Source organism: Scyliorhinus canicula, chromosome 5 (assembly GCF_902713615.1).
Source record: "Scyliorhinus canicula chromosome 5, sScyCan1.1, whole genome shotgun sequence".
Taxonomy (NCBI): Eukaryota; Metazoa; Chordata; class Chondrichthyes; order Carcharhiniformes; family Scyliorhinidae; genus Scyliorhinus; species Scyliorhinus canicula.
In genome coordinates this window covers 143,058,077-143,072,976 of record NC_052150.1, presented here as the reverse complement: position 1 = coordinate 143,072,976, position 14,900 = coordinate 143,058,077, and the positions used below count along the sequence as shown (strand labels likewise).

At 43.3% G+C, this 14,900-nt stretch overlaps 1 protein-coding gene across 1 annotated transcript in view; it reads left to right on the top strand.

The window, feature by feature from the left end:
- Positions 1–14,900, top strand: part of LOC119966306 (cullin-1-like) — a 161,017-nt gene that overhangs the window by 49,862 nt on the left and 96,255 nt on the right. Inside the window, 1 exon segment of the mRNA XM_038797782.1 lies at positions 6,657–6,831. Within this exon segment, the coding sequence (XP_038653710.1) occupies positions 6,657–6,831 (175 nt within the window).

Below are 14,900 nucleotides of genomic sequence, written 5' to 3'. Positions count from 1 at the left end.
CTGTGAAAGTCATGAGAGTTGTTGGAAGTCACATTGTGAATCTGGAAGGACTTCCTTTGCAACTAGGTAGGCAGTTATGAAGTAACCTAGCTAAGACTTTGCAACAGCTGACAGCTTGACTTGTCACCTTTCTTGAAAATTGTGATCACCATGGTGTGCCGAAGGTAATTTAGAATTTCTTCATTCTGTTAAAACTTCACAATAGGGCAGGTATCTGAAAGATATGTGTTTCAGTACTTCTGCAGGAATATTGTCGGGACAAGAAGCTTTGTTGTTTTTCATCTGGTTGATAGCAGTTATGACCTTTAACTTTTTGGATTATCATAACGCTCGTTTATTGCACATTACTCCAACAGATGCATTACTCATCCAACAGATGCATATCCACCATGGAATTCTGAGTAGTTTCCTAGTGCTCTTTCCAGTGGACATTGGTACTTTTCCATTTCTTCGAAAAGAGTTTTGCCATCTTTGGTATTACAATCAAGAGATTTATAAGATTGTTTTGGGACAGTCTCTGTGAGATAAAATGAAAGTCATGTGACCTGACAGCAAGCCTGGGTGGTTTGTTTGCTGGGGACTAAAGGGGGCCCAGATTTACTGGGAATTAGGTACAAGGTGTTTATGCTGGGAGACGATAGCATGAGCATGTGCTACAGTGAATTGGCTAAATCTTCTAAATCAGAGAAAAGTGTTGAGAAAGTTGGTAAACATCTGTGTTATTTGCTGTCCATTTACTTCCATGGGGTACACAATTTGGGGTCTAAAGGGTAAGTAATGAGCATTTCCATATGGATACAAGGCCCATGTGATTTATGTTGTCATGGAATTGGGCTTTGGGAAGAGAAGTGTTTCTTAAAAGAACCTGAAAACTCTGACTTAATCTACCCTGGCCTGGGAGGGAGGAAGAGAGATGCTGAAAGTCTTTATGGTTCACCATGCATTAATGCAAGTGGGAGCGTGCACTCTGGACAGACCAAAATCGTGGGGAGTTAAAACGGGAAGATTTGCCTAGCTTTGGCTAGAGTCCACAGGAAAATTTGCATTGCGAAAGATAGTTTGGGAGGTGGAAGTTTCTAGACTGGGAAAGTAAACGATCAGAAGTAAACCCCCAGAAGCCAAGAAACATTTTAGATTAATTCTTGGAGAACTGAATGTCGACTTAAGGGGCAGTGTAAGGTGTAGTGTGAAGTGTGTTTTTTGAGTTGCGCTAAAAGTAAAAAGGGAAAAGTTTTGATCTGTGGTTTAAATTATACGCTGGCTACAAAAAAAATCATGTTTAGCCAATAGTGCTTTTATTCTGGTGTCACAATAAAAGTCTTTGAAAAGCGATATTTTGTGTTATCCTTTTAGCCATCAAGTGGAAATTCAAATTTCTTTAAAAAAAAAAAATTATCAGCCTCTGTGGATTGTAGCATTGGATCTTTTCTTAATTTGTATTTGTTGCCTTGAAAAATACGCATGTCATGCACGTCAGCATAGCGTTCATTTTCCTCAGCCTTTTCTGATCACCATTTGTTCTTCAAATCAAGGGTTCTTCTTGGAACTTCAACTTTGCAAGTGTAGTGAGTGAATTTTTCTGTGGAGTTTGTGTCTTCTTGCTAGGTTTGGGATAGAGTCTGCTTATGATCGATGAGTTTGTATATCTATGATGCAGTGGAGTTGTTGGAGTTGCACTCATCCAGGCAACTGGAGAGTATTCGATTACACTCCTGATTTATGCTATGCAAATGGTGGACAGGCTTGGGGGAAGCAGGAGGTGAGTTACATGCTGCAGGATTCCTAGCTGTTGACCTGCTCTGGTAGCCACGATATTTATATGGCTGGTCCAGTTCAGTTTCTGGTCAATGGTAACCCCCAAGATGTTGATAGTGGGGGAATTCAACAATGGTAATGCCATTGAATGTCATGGGGCAATGGTTCGATCCTCTCTTGATGGTCATTGCCTGGCGCCTGCGTGGCATAAATGTTATTTGTCACTTGTCAAATTGTCCAGGTCTTGCTGCATTTGGACATGGATTGCTTTCAGTATGAGTGGTGAATTATACTGAACACTGTGCAGTCAACAGCCAACATCCTCACTTCTGAGCTCATGGTGGAAGGGAGGTAATTGATGAAGCAGCTGAAGATGGGTGGGCCTAGGACACTACCCTGAGGAACTCTTGCGGTGATGGCCTGGACCTGAAATGATCAACCTCCAACAACCGCAACCATCTTCCTTTGTGTCAGGCTGTAAGAGGCCAGGAGCTGAGTGGCCCTGGTGAGACCCAAACTGAGTGTCCGTGAGCAGATTATTGCTGAGTAAATATGTTTGATACTGCTTCCATCACTTTACTGATGATTGCGACTGGAGTGATGGGATGGTACTTGGCCGAGTTGGATTTGTCCTGCTTGTTTGCATGATATACCTGGGCAATTTTCCACATTGCTGGGTTGATGCCAGGATTGGGTGAACGCCTGGTAAATGGTGTTTAATATTGGGAGGTAGGAGGAATCAAAAGTCGATTATTATCTAAATGGAGAGAGACTGCAGGTGAGTGAGGTGCAGAGGGATCTAGGTGTTCTAGTGCATGAATCACAAAAAGCTAATAGGCTAACTGTTGAACAAGCAGTTAAGAAGCAAACTGCATTTTGGCCTTTATTGCAAAGGGGTTAGAATTTAAAGATAGGAATGTTTTGTTCGAATTGTGCAGGGTGAGGCATCACATTGAATACTGCATACAGTTTTGGTCCCCTTACCTAAAAAAGGATATTGTAACATTGAACCATAGAATCCCTACAGTGCAGGAAGAGACCATCCAGCCCATTGAGTCTGTAATCTTTGAAAGGGAACACTACCCAGGCCCACTCCTGTCTTATCCCCGTAACCCTACCTAACCTCCACATCCCTGGACACTTCAGGGGCAATTTTATCTTGGCCAATCCACCTAACCTGCACATCTTTGGACTATGGGAGGAGACCAGAACACGTGGAGGAACCCCACGCAGACATGAGGAGAACATGCAAACTACACAGACCAAAGGAGATTGACCAGGCTAATTCAAGAGAGACTAAATAGTCTTGATCTGTACTCCTTGGAGTTTCAAGTGAGGAGTGAGCTTATTCACACATCTAAGTTCCAGAGGGGGCTTGACAGGGTAGATGGTGAGAACAAAGGGGTATAGCTACAAGATAAAGGACTGGTCATTCAAAACTCGTGTGCGTAGAAAGTTCTTCTTGCTGAGGGTGGTGAATCTCTGGAATTCTCTTCCCCAGAGGGTGGAGGAGGCTGGCTCATTAGAAGTATTTAAAGCGGAGGTGGATCAATATTTGATTGATCGAGGAGGAAATAGCACAGAAAAGGAGTTGAGGCCGGCATAGATCAGCCATGATGGTATTTGGTGGCCCACTCTTGCTTCTATTTTGTGTGCTCTTGTGAAAAGCTTGGCTAGGGGCACGGCAAGTTCTGGAGCACAAGTCTTCAGTACTATTGCTGGAATATTGTCGGGGCCTATAGCCGTTGCAGTATTGCTTGCTGAGCTCAGTCTATTACTTGCTGCTTATGCTGTTTGGCACACGAGTAGTCTTGTGTTGTAACCTAATTTTTAGGTTTGCCTGATGATGTTACTAGCATGCTCTCCTGCGCTTTCATGAAACCGGGTTGATCCGCTAGCTTGGTGGTAATGATAGTGTGTGGGATATGGCGGGCAAAGAGGTTACAGATAGTGTACATTCATCCCACAGGTCTTTTTGTTCTTGCACCTGCTTTAGAAACTCTATTTTATTTTACCCCTCGTTCTCTGACCAGAATGTTTCACTTCATGATTTCCTGCATTAAATTTCACCTGCCATGTATCTGCCCATTCCACCAGCCTGTCTATGTTCTCTTGAAGTCTGCCACAATCATTGTTTCCTATACTTCCAAGTTCTGTGTCGTCTGCAAATTTTGAAATTGTGCCCTGTATGAGTTATTCATATAGGTCAAGAAAAGCAATGGTCCTAGTATTGACCCATTGACAGCCCTACTGATTATATGGGTGGCATGTTAGCACAGTGGTTAGCCCTGTTCTTTCACAGCTGCAGGGTCCCAGGTTCGACTTGGGTCACTGTCTGTGTGGAGTCCGTACGTTCTCCCCATGTCTACGTGGGTTTCCTCCGGGTGCTTCGGTTTCCTCCCAAAGTCCAAAACTGCAGGTTAGGTGGATTGGCCATGTTAAATTGCCCTTAGTGTCCAAAAAGGTTAGTTGGAGCCACGGGCTTAAGTCAGGTGCTCTTTCCAAGGGCTGGTGCAACTCAATGGGCGGAATGTCCTCCTGCACTGTAAATTCTATGATTCTATATCTTCCTCTGTCCAAAACGACCAATCAGTCACCGAACCCTAAACCTTCCCCAAGCACTATACCTATCACATCTGTAACAGTTTTCTATTTCTGAGGAAAGGTCAGCCTGAAATGTTAAATCATGTGGCAATGATGAAGAAAATATCGTTGTTAATTGTAATTCCTCCACTGAAACTGATTTCGGGAGTTCAGATACGACCAAAATCCAGTGATGTAGAAATTGCTGTTAGTGAGCCTATGCATCTCCATAGGGTGTGCTTTGGAGGTGTTCTACAATTATGAGTTGATAAGAACTTCACTCTGTTAATGTTAGTCTTGCTGCAAAAGCCGTTTGAATAAAATTGCACCTTTGTAGGTATAACTAGGTGTTGAATAGCTTAGTAACTTCATGATCACTGCCAATCCATCTTACTGTATCTATAATATATTTATTGAATATCAAATTTATTTAGTTTTTAAAATTCACATTTTCTTTTACAAAAGTAAATTTATTTTGGCTTTGCTATCTGGAAAATTAAATTAAAAGTCAAAGATTTTATTTGCTTTTAATGTCCTGGTTTGTTGTGTGTGAATATTTCAATTTGCTTAGTTTTCTACCTGCATGGTGCACAACTCAAATTGACGCACCTGCTGGGGGGTGGGGAATGAAGAAGCAGGAAGCCCCTGGTAATACCCACTCCTGCCCCTGTAAAAAATTGGACTGAGATGAATAAGCATTCCAAATTAATAATCCAAATACAAAGATTGTAAAAAGGAATATCTTTAAAAAGGCAACTTGAGAAAGGATCGAATCTCTGTGAATTGAGGTTAAAATGATACTAATTGACCTACTTTATTGGAAGCTTAAACCACTCGTTTTGTGACTCTACATGTCCAAACATTAATTTTCTCTTTCAGTTTAGGTTACATCTGTGAACGAATTGCATTGTTCCATGAATGTTTTAGGACTCATTGAAATCACATGTACAATATTAAATGTAATTTGCAAAGCTAAAATAGGAAGGTTGTGAAATAAGCAGAAGAGTTTAGTGGCTGTTTAAAAGACTTAACATAATTGAAAGACCCGATGCGGTTTTTCTTTGGAGCTTATTTTGGTTTTGTAGTAAACACTTATATTCCTATAATTGAATAGGAACTGTGTCCTCAGTGGTCAAGAGCAAAGGGTGTTTTTAATATAAACTACTTTAAAAGATGCCTTAATCAAAGGAAAGAAAAAAAACAAAAATTGATGTAGGTCTTGGACATCGACTTGTTTGGAAGAGGTATCCATCATATGTGGCTGTTGGATGGTGTTCGCCTGAGCAAATTTTGAACATTTGTTGTGGTCAAATACATTACTTGCACTGACAAATGCATTCACTCATAGACCTTGTTTTAGTAGTAAATTACAAGTTAAATATGCTGTTGAATATCAAGAAAGGAATTTTAAATACAAACTTCTGTGAATGGAGTATTTCAAACTATAAAAGCAAATTACTACGGATGCTGGAACCTGAAACAAAAACAGAAAATACTGGACAATCTCAGTAGGTCTGACAGCATCTATGGAGAAAGGAGGGATTTTTCAAATTGTGATTACTCGGTGTTACATATGTAAACCATTTGTTTTCAGTGTATTGTTCAGATCAATATTCATTTGTGTGGTTAATATAAAGTAAATAGCAGTTTAATTTTCCATATTATTTAATCTGTACTGAATTTGTGTTTAGCCAACCCAAGGGAGTGTAACAGGGTAGTACTTCGCAGAGAAAACCTCCAGTGTTGCAATGCTGAAAACTCTCAGCAGATTAGTCAACCATATTTGAGCCTTTCTTTAGAACTGAAGAATGAAGTAGAATTAAATTAATAGAATCAGGAAAAAATGAAAGGAAAAGGGAAAAAAAACCCAACAAGGGAGTATTGGTAAATTGCAAAAGTTCATTTCAGTCAACCAAGGAAAAGAAAAGAATGTTTAAGGGACTAACAGACACAAAACGGGAGAAATCCAAACTGGAGAAATCTGCAGGTCTGAGACAAAATAGTAACAAACCAGATACTGGCACTCTTTGGGATAGTTAAATATGCTGGCTGGGTTTTTGCACTTGTGTGTGCCTTGAGTTCCATGTCTATGCCCAAGTGAAAGAGACGATCTGATATTTACACATTCCAAGCTTTGTCAGCCATAATCTATGAATATATATTTAGTATAAGATTATTAAGTAATAAAAGATTAAACTGGAATGAATGCAGCTATACACAAATAAAACTATAGGGGGTCAATCTTGGCGGGTTAACGTTTTATTTATTAATAAGATGTAACCACTTCACTTGTTCAATTCCCTTAACTTCTGCTACAGTCACGTTTATAACTACTGTACCAGTGTCCACCAGTCAAATCAAGCGCGAGGAGGAGGAACAGCTGCTGCCAAAAAACAGAAGGGTCAAACCCCAGGTGGAGCCCAGTTTGTAGGGCTGGAACTCTACAAACGCCTAAAAGAGTTTCTGAAAAATTATTTGACAAATCTTCTTAAGGTAAGACTACTGTTTTCTGTGAAAATCTATTTTAAAAGAAAAGTTCATGCAATTAATTTGTAATTATATCCTTTTTTTTAACCGAATGTTCAAAACCATATTTTTTAAACCAAACCCAAATTTATAGATGGGGCTCCTTCATTTATTTTTAATCCTGTAGTGAATTTGGGAGGGTGCTCCAGCTTTTTTTGATTTGATTTATTATTGTCACATGTATTAGTATACAGTGAAAAGTATTGTTTCTTGCATGCTGTGCAAACAATGCATACAGTACATAAGGAAGGAGAGACTGCAGAATATAATGTTACAGTTATAGCAAGGTGTGGGGAAAAGATCAACTTAATATGAGGTAGGTCCGTTCAAAGGTCTGATGGCAGTAGGGAAGAAGCTGTTCTTGAGTCGGTTGGTACGTGATCTCAAGCTTTGGTATCTTTTTCCTGATGAAACAAGGTGGAAGAGAGTAGGGCAGCACGGTAGCATGGTGGTTAGCATAAATGCTTCACAGCTCCAGGATCCCAGGTTCGATTCCCGGCTAGGTCACTGTCTGTGCGGAGTCTGCACGTCCTCCCTGTGTGTGCGTGGGTTTCCTCCGGGTGCTCCGGTTTCCTCCCACAGTCCAAAGATGTGCGGGTTAGGTGGATTGGCCATGCTAAATTGCCCGTAGTGTCCTAAAAAGTAAGGTGGGGGGGGGTTGTTGGGTTACGGGTATAGGGTGGATATGTGGGTTTGAGTAGGGTGATCATTGCTCGGCACAACATCGAGGGCCGAAGGGCCTGTTCTGTGCGGTACTGTTCTGTGTTCTATATTCTATGTCCGGAGTGCGTGGGGTCCTTAATTATGCTGGCTGCCTTTCTGAGGCAGCGGGAATTCTAGATAGAGTCAATGGATGGGAGGCTGGTTTGCGTGATGGATTGGGCTACATTCACAACCTTTTGTAATTTCCTGCGGTCTTGGGCAGAGCAGGATCCATACCAAGCTGTGATAAAACCAGAAAGAATGGTTTCTATGGTGCATCTGTAGAAGTTGCTGAGAGTCGTAGGTGACATGCCAAATTTCCTTAGCCTTCTGAGAAAGTAAAGTAGTTGGTGGGCTTTCTTAACTATAGTGTCGTCATGGGGGACCAGGACAGGTTGTTGGTGATCTGGACACCTAAGAACTTGAAGCTCTCGACCCTTTCTACTTCGTTCCCATTGATGTAGACGGGGGCATATTCTCGCCTACGCTTCCTGAAATCGATGACATCTCCTTCATTTTGTTCACATTGAGAGAGAGATTATTGTCATTGCACCAGTTCACCAGATTCTCTATCTCGTTCCTGTACTCTGTCTCATCATTGTTTGAAATCCGACCCACTACTGTGGTGTCATCAGCAAATTTGAAAATCGAATTGGAGGGGAATTTGGCCACACAGTCATAGGTGTATAAGGAGTATAGTAGGGGGCTGAGAACACAGCCTTGTGGGGCACCGGTGTTGAGAATGATCATGGAGGAGGTGTTGTTGCCTATCTTTACTGATTGTGGCCTGTGGGTTAGAAAGTTCAGAGTCCAGTCCCAGAGGGAGGAGCCAAGGCCATGGAGTTTGGAGATGGGTTTCGTAGGAAGGCTGAGCTGTAGTCGATAAATAGGAGTCTGACATAGGTGTCTTCGTTATCTAGGTGTTCCAGGGTAGAGTGCAGGGCCATGGAGATGGCGTCTGTGGACCTGTTGCAGCGGTAGGCGAACTGTAGTGGATCAAGGCAATCTGGGAGGCTGGAGTTGGTTCGTGCCATGACTAACCTTTCGAAGCACTTCATGATGATGGATGTCAGAGCCACTGGACGATAGTCATTAAGGCACGCTGCTTGGCTTTTCTTTTTGGTACAGGGATGATGGTTGTCTTCTTGAGTCAGATAGGGACCTCAGATTGTTGTAAAGAGAGGTTGAAGATGTCTGCGAATACCCCTGCCAGCTGATCCGCGCAAGACCTGAGTGCCCATCCGGGTACACCATCCGGGCCAGTGGCTTTCCGAGGGTTGACCTTCAAGAAGGCTGCTCTGACATCTGCAATGGTGATCCCAGATACAAGTTCATCCGAGGCTTCTGGGGTGGAGGGTTTGCTCTCGCTGACCTCTTGTTCAAAGCGTGCATAGAATGCAGGGAGCTCATCAGGGAGGGGTGCATTGGAGCCGGTGATTTTACATGCCTTCATCTTGTAGCCTGTTATGTCTTGCAGACCGTGCTGTAGTCGGTGGGGGTCCCTGTGGGACTTGAGCTTTGTCCGGCACTGTCTTTTGGCATCTTTAATAGATCTCGTTAGATCATATCTGGTTTTCTTGTATATGTCAGGGTCGCCTGACTTGAACGCCTCAGACCTAGACTTCAAGCAGTGCTGTTCATCCTGTTCATCCAGGGTTTCCGGTTGGGAAACACGCAGATTTTTTTCTTTGGCACACAGTCTTCTACGCACTTACTAATTAAGTCAGTTACTGTGGTGGCGTACTCGTTCAGACTGGTCGCAGAGTTTTTAAATATTGACCAGAAGTTTTGGAAGTTCTTACTGACTAATGAGGCTGTTGCATGCAGCTTATTTTGTAATGTTACAACAATTATAAGGAGCAATTGCACTTGTATAGCACTTCTAACATAATTAAACATCCCAAAGATGTAAAAACCAAAACTTGATAATGAACCACATAAGGCGATATTAGTTCACATAGCCAGACCAAAGTGGCGGGTTTTAAGGAACGACTTAAAAGAGGAAATAAAGGTTTCGGAGGGAATTCCAGAACTTGCAGCTGAAGGTACGACTACAGTGGTGGAGTGCTTAAAACCAGGGATACTCAAAACAGGCTAGAATAAGAGGAGCACAAATATCTTGGGTCGTCAGACTGGAGAAGATTGTAGAGTGGGGAGTCTGCCGAGTCATGGAGGAATTTGAAAACACAAATTGGGAGCTTTAAAATTGGTTCATGGTAAAGCATGCCTCAAAGTAGGGCAGCATCTACAGGGGTGATGGCTGCATGGGATTTGATGTGAGTAATTAGGGTAGGTAGTGGTGCAGTGGTATTGTTGCTGGACTAGTAATCCAGAGTAAGATCTGGGGACCCATGTTCAAATGCCGCCATGGCAGATGGCGAAATTTGAATTCAATAAAAAGCTGAAATTAAAAGTCTAATGGTGACCATCAAATCATTGTCGATGGTTGTAAAAACCAACCTTGGTTCACTAATGTCCTAATAGCTGGTCTGGTCTACATGTGACTCCAGGTCCATAGTAACGCCCTCTGAAATGGAGGGCAGTTGGGGACGGGGAATAAATACTGGTCCAGATAGTGACGCTCATGTCCCATAAAATGAATTTTTTTCCAGAAGTTGCAGAGAGTTTATGTGGGAGGCTGGTTTAGGAGTACATTGGAGTAGTCCAGTCTTGAAGTAACAGAGAGGCCTGGATGAGGATTTCAGCAGTATATGAACTGAAGCTTCGGTTTTCCTGATATTGAGAAGAGATTTTAGCTCATCCAGTATAAGATCTTGGGCAAACAGTCTGATCATTTAGCAGCTGAGATGCCATCAGAGTACATGTAAAAACTGAAGCTATTGTTCAACAATGTCACCAGTATGTAGCTGGTGATACCCTGGCTGCGATTGGATAAAAGTGTGGTCCCTCATAACTGGTTGAAGGTAGAACGACTTTGGAGGAGGATGGTGTGTGATCAATCCAGTTAAAAGGCTACAGAAAGGGATAAGGGGTAATTGGCCTTTGTCACAGTTGCATAGGATGCCATTTGCAACTTAAAGCCATTTTAGTGCATGGGCAGGGCAGCAAGGAGAGATTCAAACATGGTGAGTTCCAAGAAAGGTGGCCATAGATTTGGAGCTGACAACACCTTCAAGACCGTTGGACGTCAGTGATCACCAAAATCTGCAAGGAGTCATGAGAGTCCTTTTCAGAGTCTTGGGTTTGAAGCTGCGCTGCAGGCATAACAGGAATGAGTGGCTGTGATAAGTATTGTGTTAAACCAAGAATTGTATTGAATAATGATGGTCCTAATTGAATAAAGGGGCAGCACAGTAGCATTGTGGAAAGCACAATCGCTTCACAGCTCCAGGGTCCCAGGTTCGATTCCGTCTTGGGTCACTGTCTGTGCGGAGTCTGCACATCCCTCCCCGTGTGTGCGTGGGTTTCCTCCGGGTGCTCCGGTTTCCTCCCACAGTCCAAAGATGTGCGGGTTAGGTGGATTGGCCATGATAAATTGCCCTTAGTGTCCAAAATTGCCCTTAGTGTTGGCTGGGGTTACTGAGTTATGGGGATAGGGTGGAGGTGTTGACCTTGGGTAGGGGGTAGGGTGCTCTTTCCAAGAGCCGGTGCAGACACGATGGGCCGAATGGCCTCCTTCTGCACTGTAAATTCTATGTAACTATTATATGACCATTATCATTGATAATGTATATGAAAATATAGGAAAGATATGTATCAAAAGGAAGAAAGATAATTTATTGAAAGGACAAAGCACTTATACTCTTCAGATATTTACACAGCTGTTTGTTTAAAGACAAACAGTAACCCCCTAATTTAGTCTATTCCCTCCAAATTGATGTACATGTTACCATCCCCATGGTACAAATATTACCAAATGGCTAAGTAACTCCAATGGGTGGGCAGTTAGGCCAGTACAACGTTCCTGGCCCTTCCAGCCAACATCTGTGATTGGCTGCTGCAGTCCCGAGTCCCGCAAGCAATAAACTGAATTTCTACCTGCATTTCAGCCTCTATAAGCATGGTACACTGGTCTTTCCCGAAACAAATCTCAACTCTTATCAGTCTTGCCCCAGGGACCACAAGGCTCAGCAGACTTTGCAATATTTGGGTTGTTTACATAGTTCTCGACGGTGTCTTCTCATCTGCAATCGGGCATTATGTCCATCAATTAATGTTCATCTTCTAATGCTTCAGATGACCACATTAGGTATGGTTACTCAGTGACTTGGTCTGTAGTCTAAGCGTCACAGAATGCAGTAGAATAGTACCTCTGACACAAAAACAACTTGTTTTAGTAGTCTAGCTTGAGAAAGTGGAAAAACAAAAGATTTTGTCTCAACACCAGCTGTGTTGGTCTAGGAAAGCGGGTCATTACTAATTATTATTGATTATTTAATGCACAGCCATAGCTGGGTTTTAAGATCAATAATCTTTACCATGTCACAAGTAGACTTACATTCACACTGCGGTGAATTTACTGTGAAAATCTCGTCGATCAATGTCTACCAAGTGAGAAAATGCAAAATTACTTTAAATTCTTACTAAAGTTTTAAAACTAAAGTAAAGCAGAAATAAAATGCAAATTACAAATTGAAAAATTGGTGGCTGCAGGTCTCTGGTCTACAGAGAGGAAAGGGAGGTTGGAGATGGGGTATTTTGCAAGAATGGTGGTTTGACCTTTTGGTTTTTGAGTAGAGGGGTAATGGCTGATTTGGAGGAGAAAATGATGCTTGGGAACTAACGTTGAAGAAAACAAGAAAAGTAAAGGACGTTTGTAGTGCTACGATGAGTGGAAGCCCGTTAAAACTATTTTTGGGAGTTGGATTTTCTTGGCTTGCCTATTATTGCCTCTTCCTATTCAGGCGTTCAATTGGAGCAGCAATAGAGGAAGCTATAATAAAAATAGAAAATGGTACCTAATACCTTGCCCAAAACACTGGAGAGAGAGAGAGAAACAAACAAAACAATTTAGCTCAGTGATCTGAAAGATGGAGGCAGAGAAAGGAAACCAGGAATGAATAAAAAGGAAGGTCTGTGACCGGCTGAAAGGTAGTGGTAATCTGTTCAAGGGTATGTTCTCCCCTCCCATTTGTCTACCTTGCAGGCCTGCACTTACCTCTTTAGTTGCGAGTAAAAGCATCCTATTTTTAACATTGAGCAATATGACCTGCAGAAAGAATACATGAGATGGTTTCCCATCGCCTTCCTCATTTGGCACAGTGGTTAGCACTGCTAATCCAACGATCTGGCCCAACATCTTTCTGTGGTCGAGAATTCCACAAATTCATAATTCAGAAGAAGTTCTTCCTCTTCTCAGTTCTTCATGGTTTGCCCCTTATTCTTAGGCTGTGACCCCGAGTTCTGGATGTTCCCATCATCGGGAACATTCTTCCCACATATAGCCTGTCCAGTCCCATCAGGACTTTATATGTTTCGATGACATCCCCTCTCAAGTGAGTACAAGCCCAGTCGATCAGTCTTTCTTCATGTCAGTCCTGCCATCCCAGAAATTAGTCTGGTGAACCTTCGCTGGAAACCCTCAAGAGCAAGAATGTCATCCCTCGAACTGGGAGCTCAAAACTGCACACACTACTCCAGCTGTGGCCTCACCAAGGCCCTGTATAACTGCACCAAGACATCCCTACTCCTATACTCAAATACCCTCGCTATGAAGGTGAGCATGCCATTAGCTTTCCACACTGCCTGTTGTACCTGCATGCCAACCTTCAGTGACTGTTCCACCATGACACCCAGGTCTCATTGCAGTTCCCCGTTTCCTAAACTGTCAACACTGATAAGCTGCTTTCCTGTTTTTTCCACCAAAGTGGATAGACTCATATTTATCCACATTTTATTGTATTTGCCCACTCAGCCAGCCTGTCTAAGTCATGCTGCAGCCTCTTTGTATTCTCCTCACAGCACACACTGTCAGTCAGCTTTGTGTCGTCTGCAAATTTGGAGATATTGCATGTGCCAGGTGATGGAAGAGTTGGCACCATATGGGCTGGGAGGCCCTTAAATCATGCTGCTCTGAATGTCTATGCCAGCAGCTTGTTTCAAGGCAGCATTGGTGACCTGTGGTCAGCCGTGCGCAACATGCATAAGGGAGGTCACAGATGTGCTATTTGTGAGCGCCCACATGTACATCAACATGGACTGGTTTCAGATGAGCCAGGATGCCAGGGCCATCAGGTTCACCCAGATTGGCATACCCCAAGCATAGGGTGTCATCGACTCACCCATGTGGTTCTGCGGTCTCCATGGTGGCATGGGACACCATTTGTGTACTCAATGTCCACTGGTCTGTGACAACTTCATGTGCATCATGCAGGTTTGTGCCCATTTCCTGGGGATCATCCATGATAGTTACATCTTAGGGGCAGCACGGTGATGCAGTGGTTTGCACTGCTGCCTCACTGCACTGAGGACCCGGGTTCAATCCTGGCCTCGGGTCACTGTCCGTGTGGAATTTGTACATTCTCCACAGGTCTCTCCCCCGAAACCCAAAGATTGCAAGGTAGACGATTTGAACACACTAAATTGCCCCTTAATTGGAATTGAAAAAAAAGATAGTTATATCTTACCATGCTTGCAGATCTCAGCCATCTTTGAGGGAGAGCAGCAGCTGGAGCAATGGCTCCTTGGGGACAAAGGGATGCTCCTCTCCTCCTCAGCTCTATGTCTGACTCCTGCCTGACAGAGAGCTGAATCAGCAGGTTCAGAGATGCTGGATGATGAATCTCAGCTATTGCTACCCCTTCCATGAGGTGGGCAGGCTCTCGACACTTTTTCTGTCTTTGACATTGTCATCATTAGAGAAGTGCCTCGGGTCACACGTGCTTATGAGGTGACTCTGGTTTCTTACTCTTTTCTCACCCTCCTACATCTAGATGTATCCCTCGGATCCACAGCTAAGGCTGAGGTGGCCTGCTGCCTTCCACGTCTTTGCCTGAGACTGCCTTGTGGTTGTCCTCTGGAGGACCTCGACCTTGAGGATCCGGGTCTACCTTTGGGCTGCACTGATGTTACAATGCTGCCTTCCTCAGTAGGTGGGCTGGAGGTGTCAATCACTGGGCGGGGGGGTGTCTGATGGAGCAGCAATCGATCCAGCACGATATACGCTGGCAGCTTGGGAAACCCGCTCCATTCCTTCTGCGCAAAGTCCCTCACTTGCAAAAACCTTAATTTGCTTCCCTTCGGCAGCTCCACCTTCTCGCGCAGCTCTTCCAGACCTGCAAATCTCTCTTCCAGGTACAAATCCCTCGCTCTCACCAGCCCCATCTGCCTCCACTTCCTATACATGCCATCTATCTCCCCCAGCTTAAACCCAT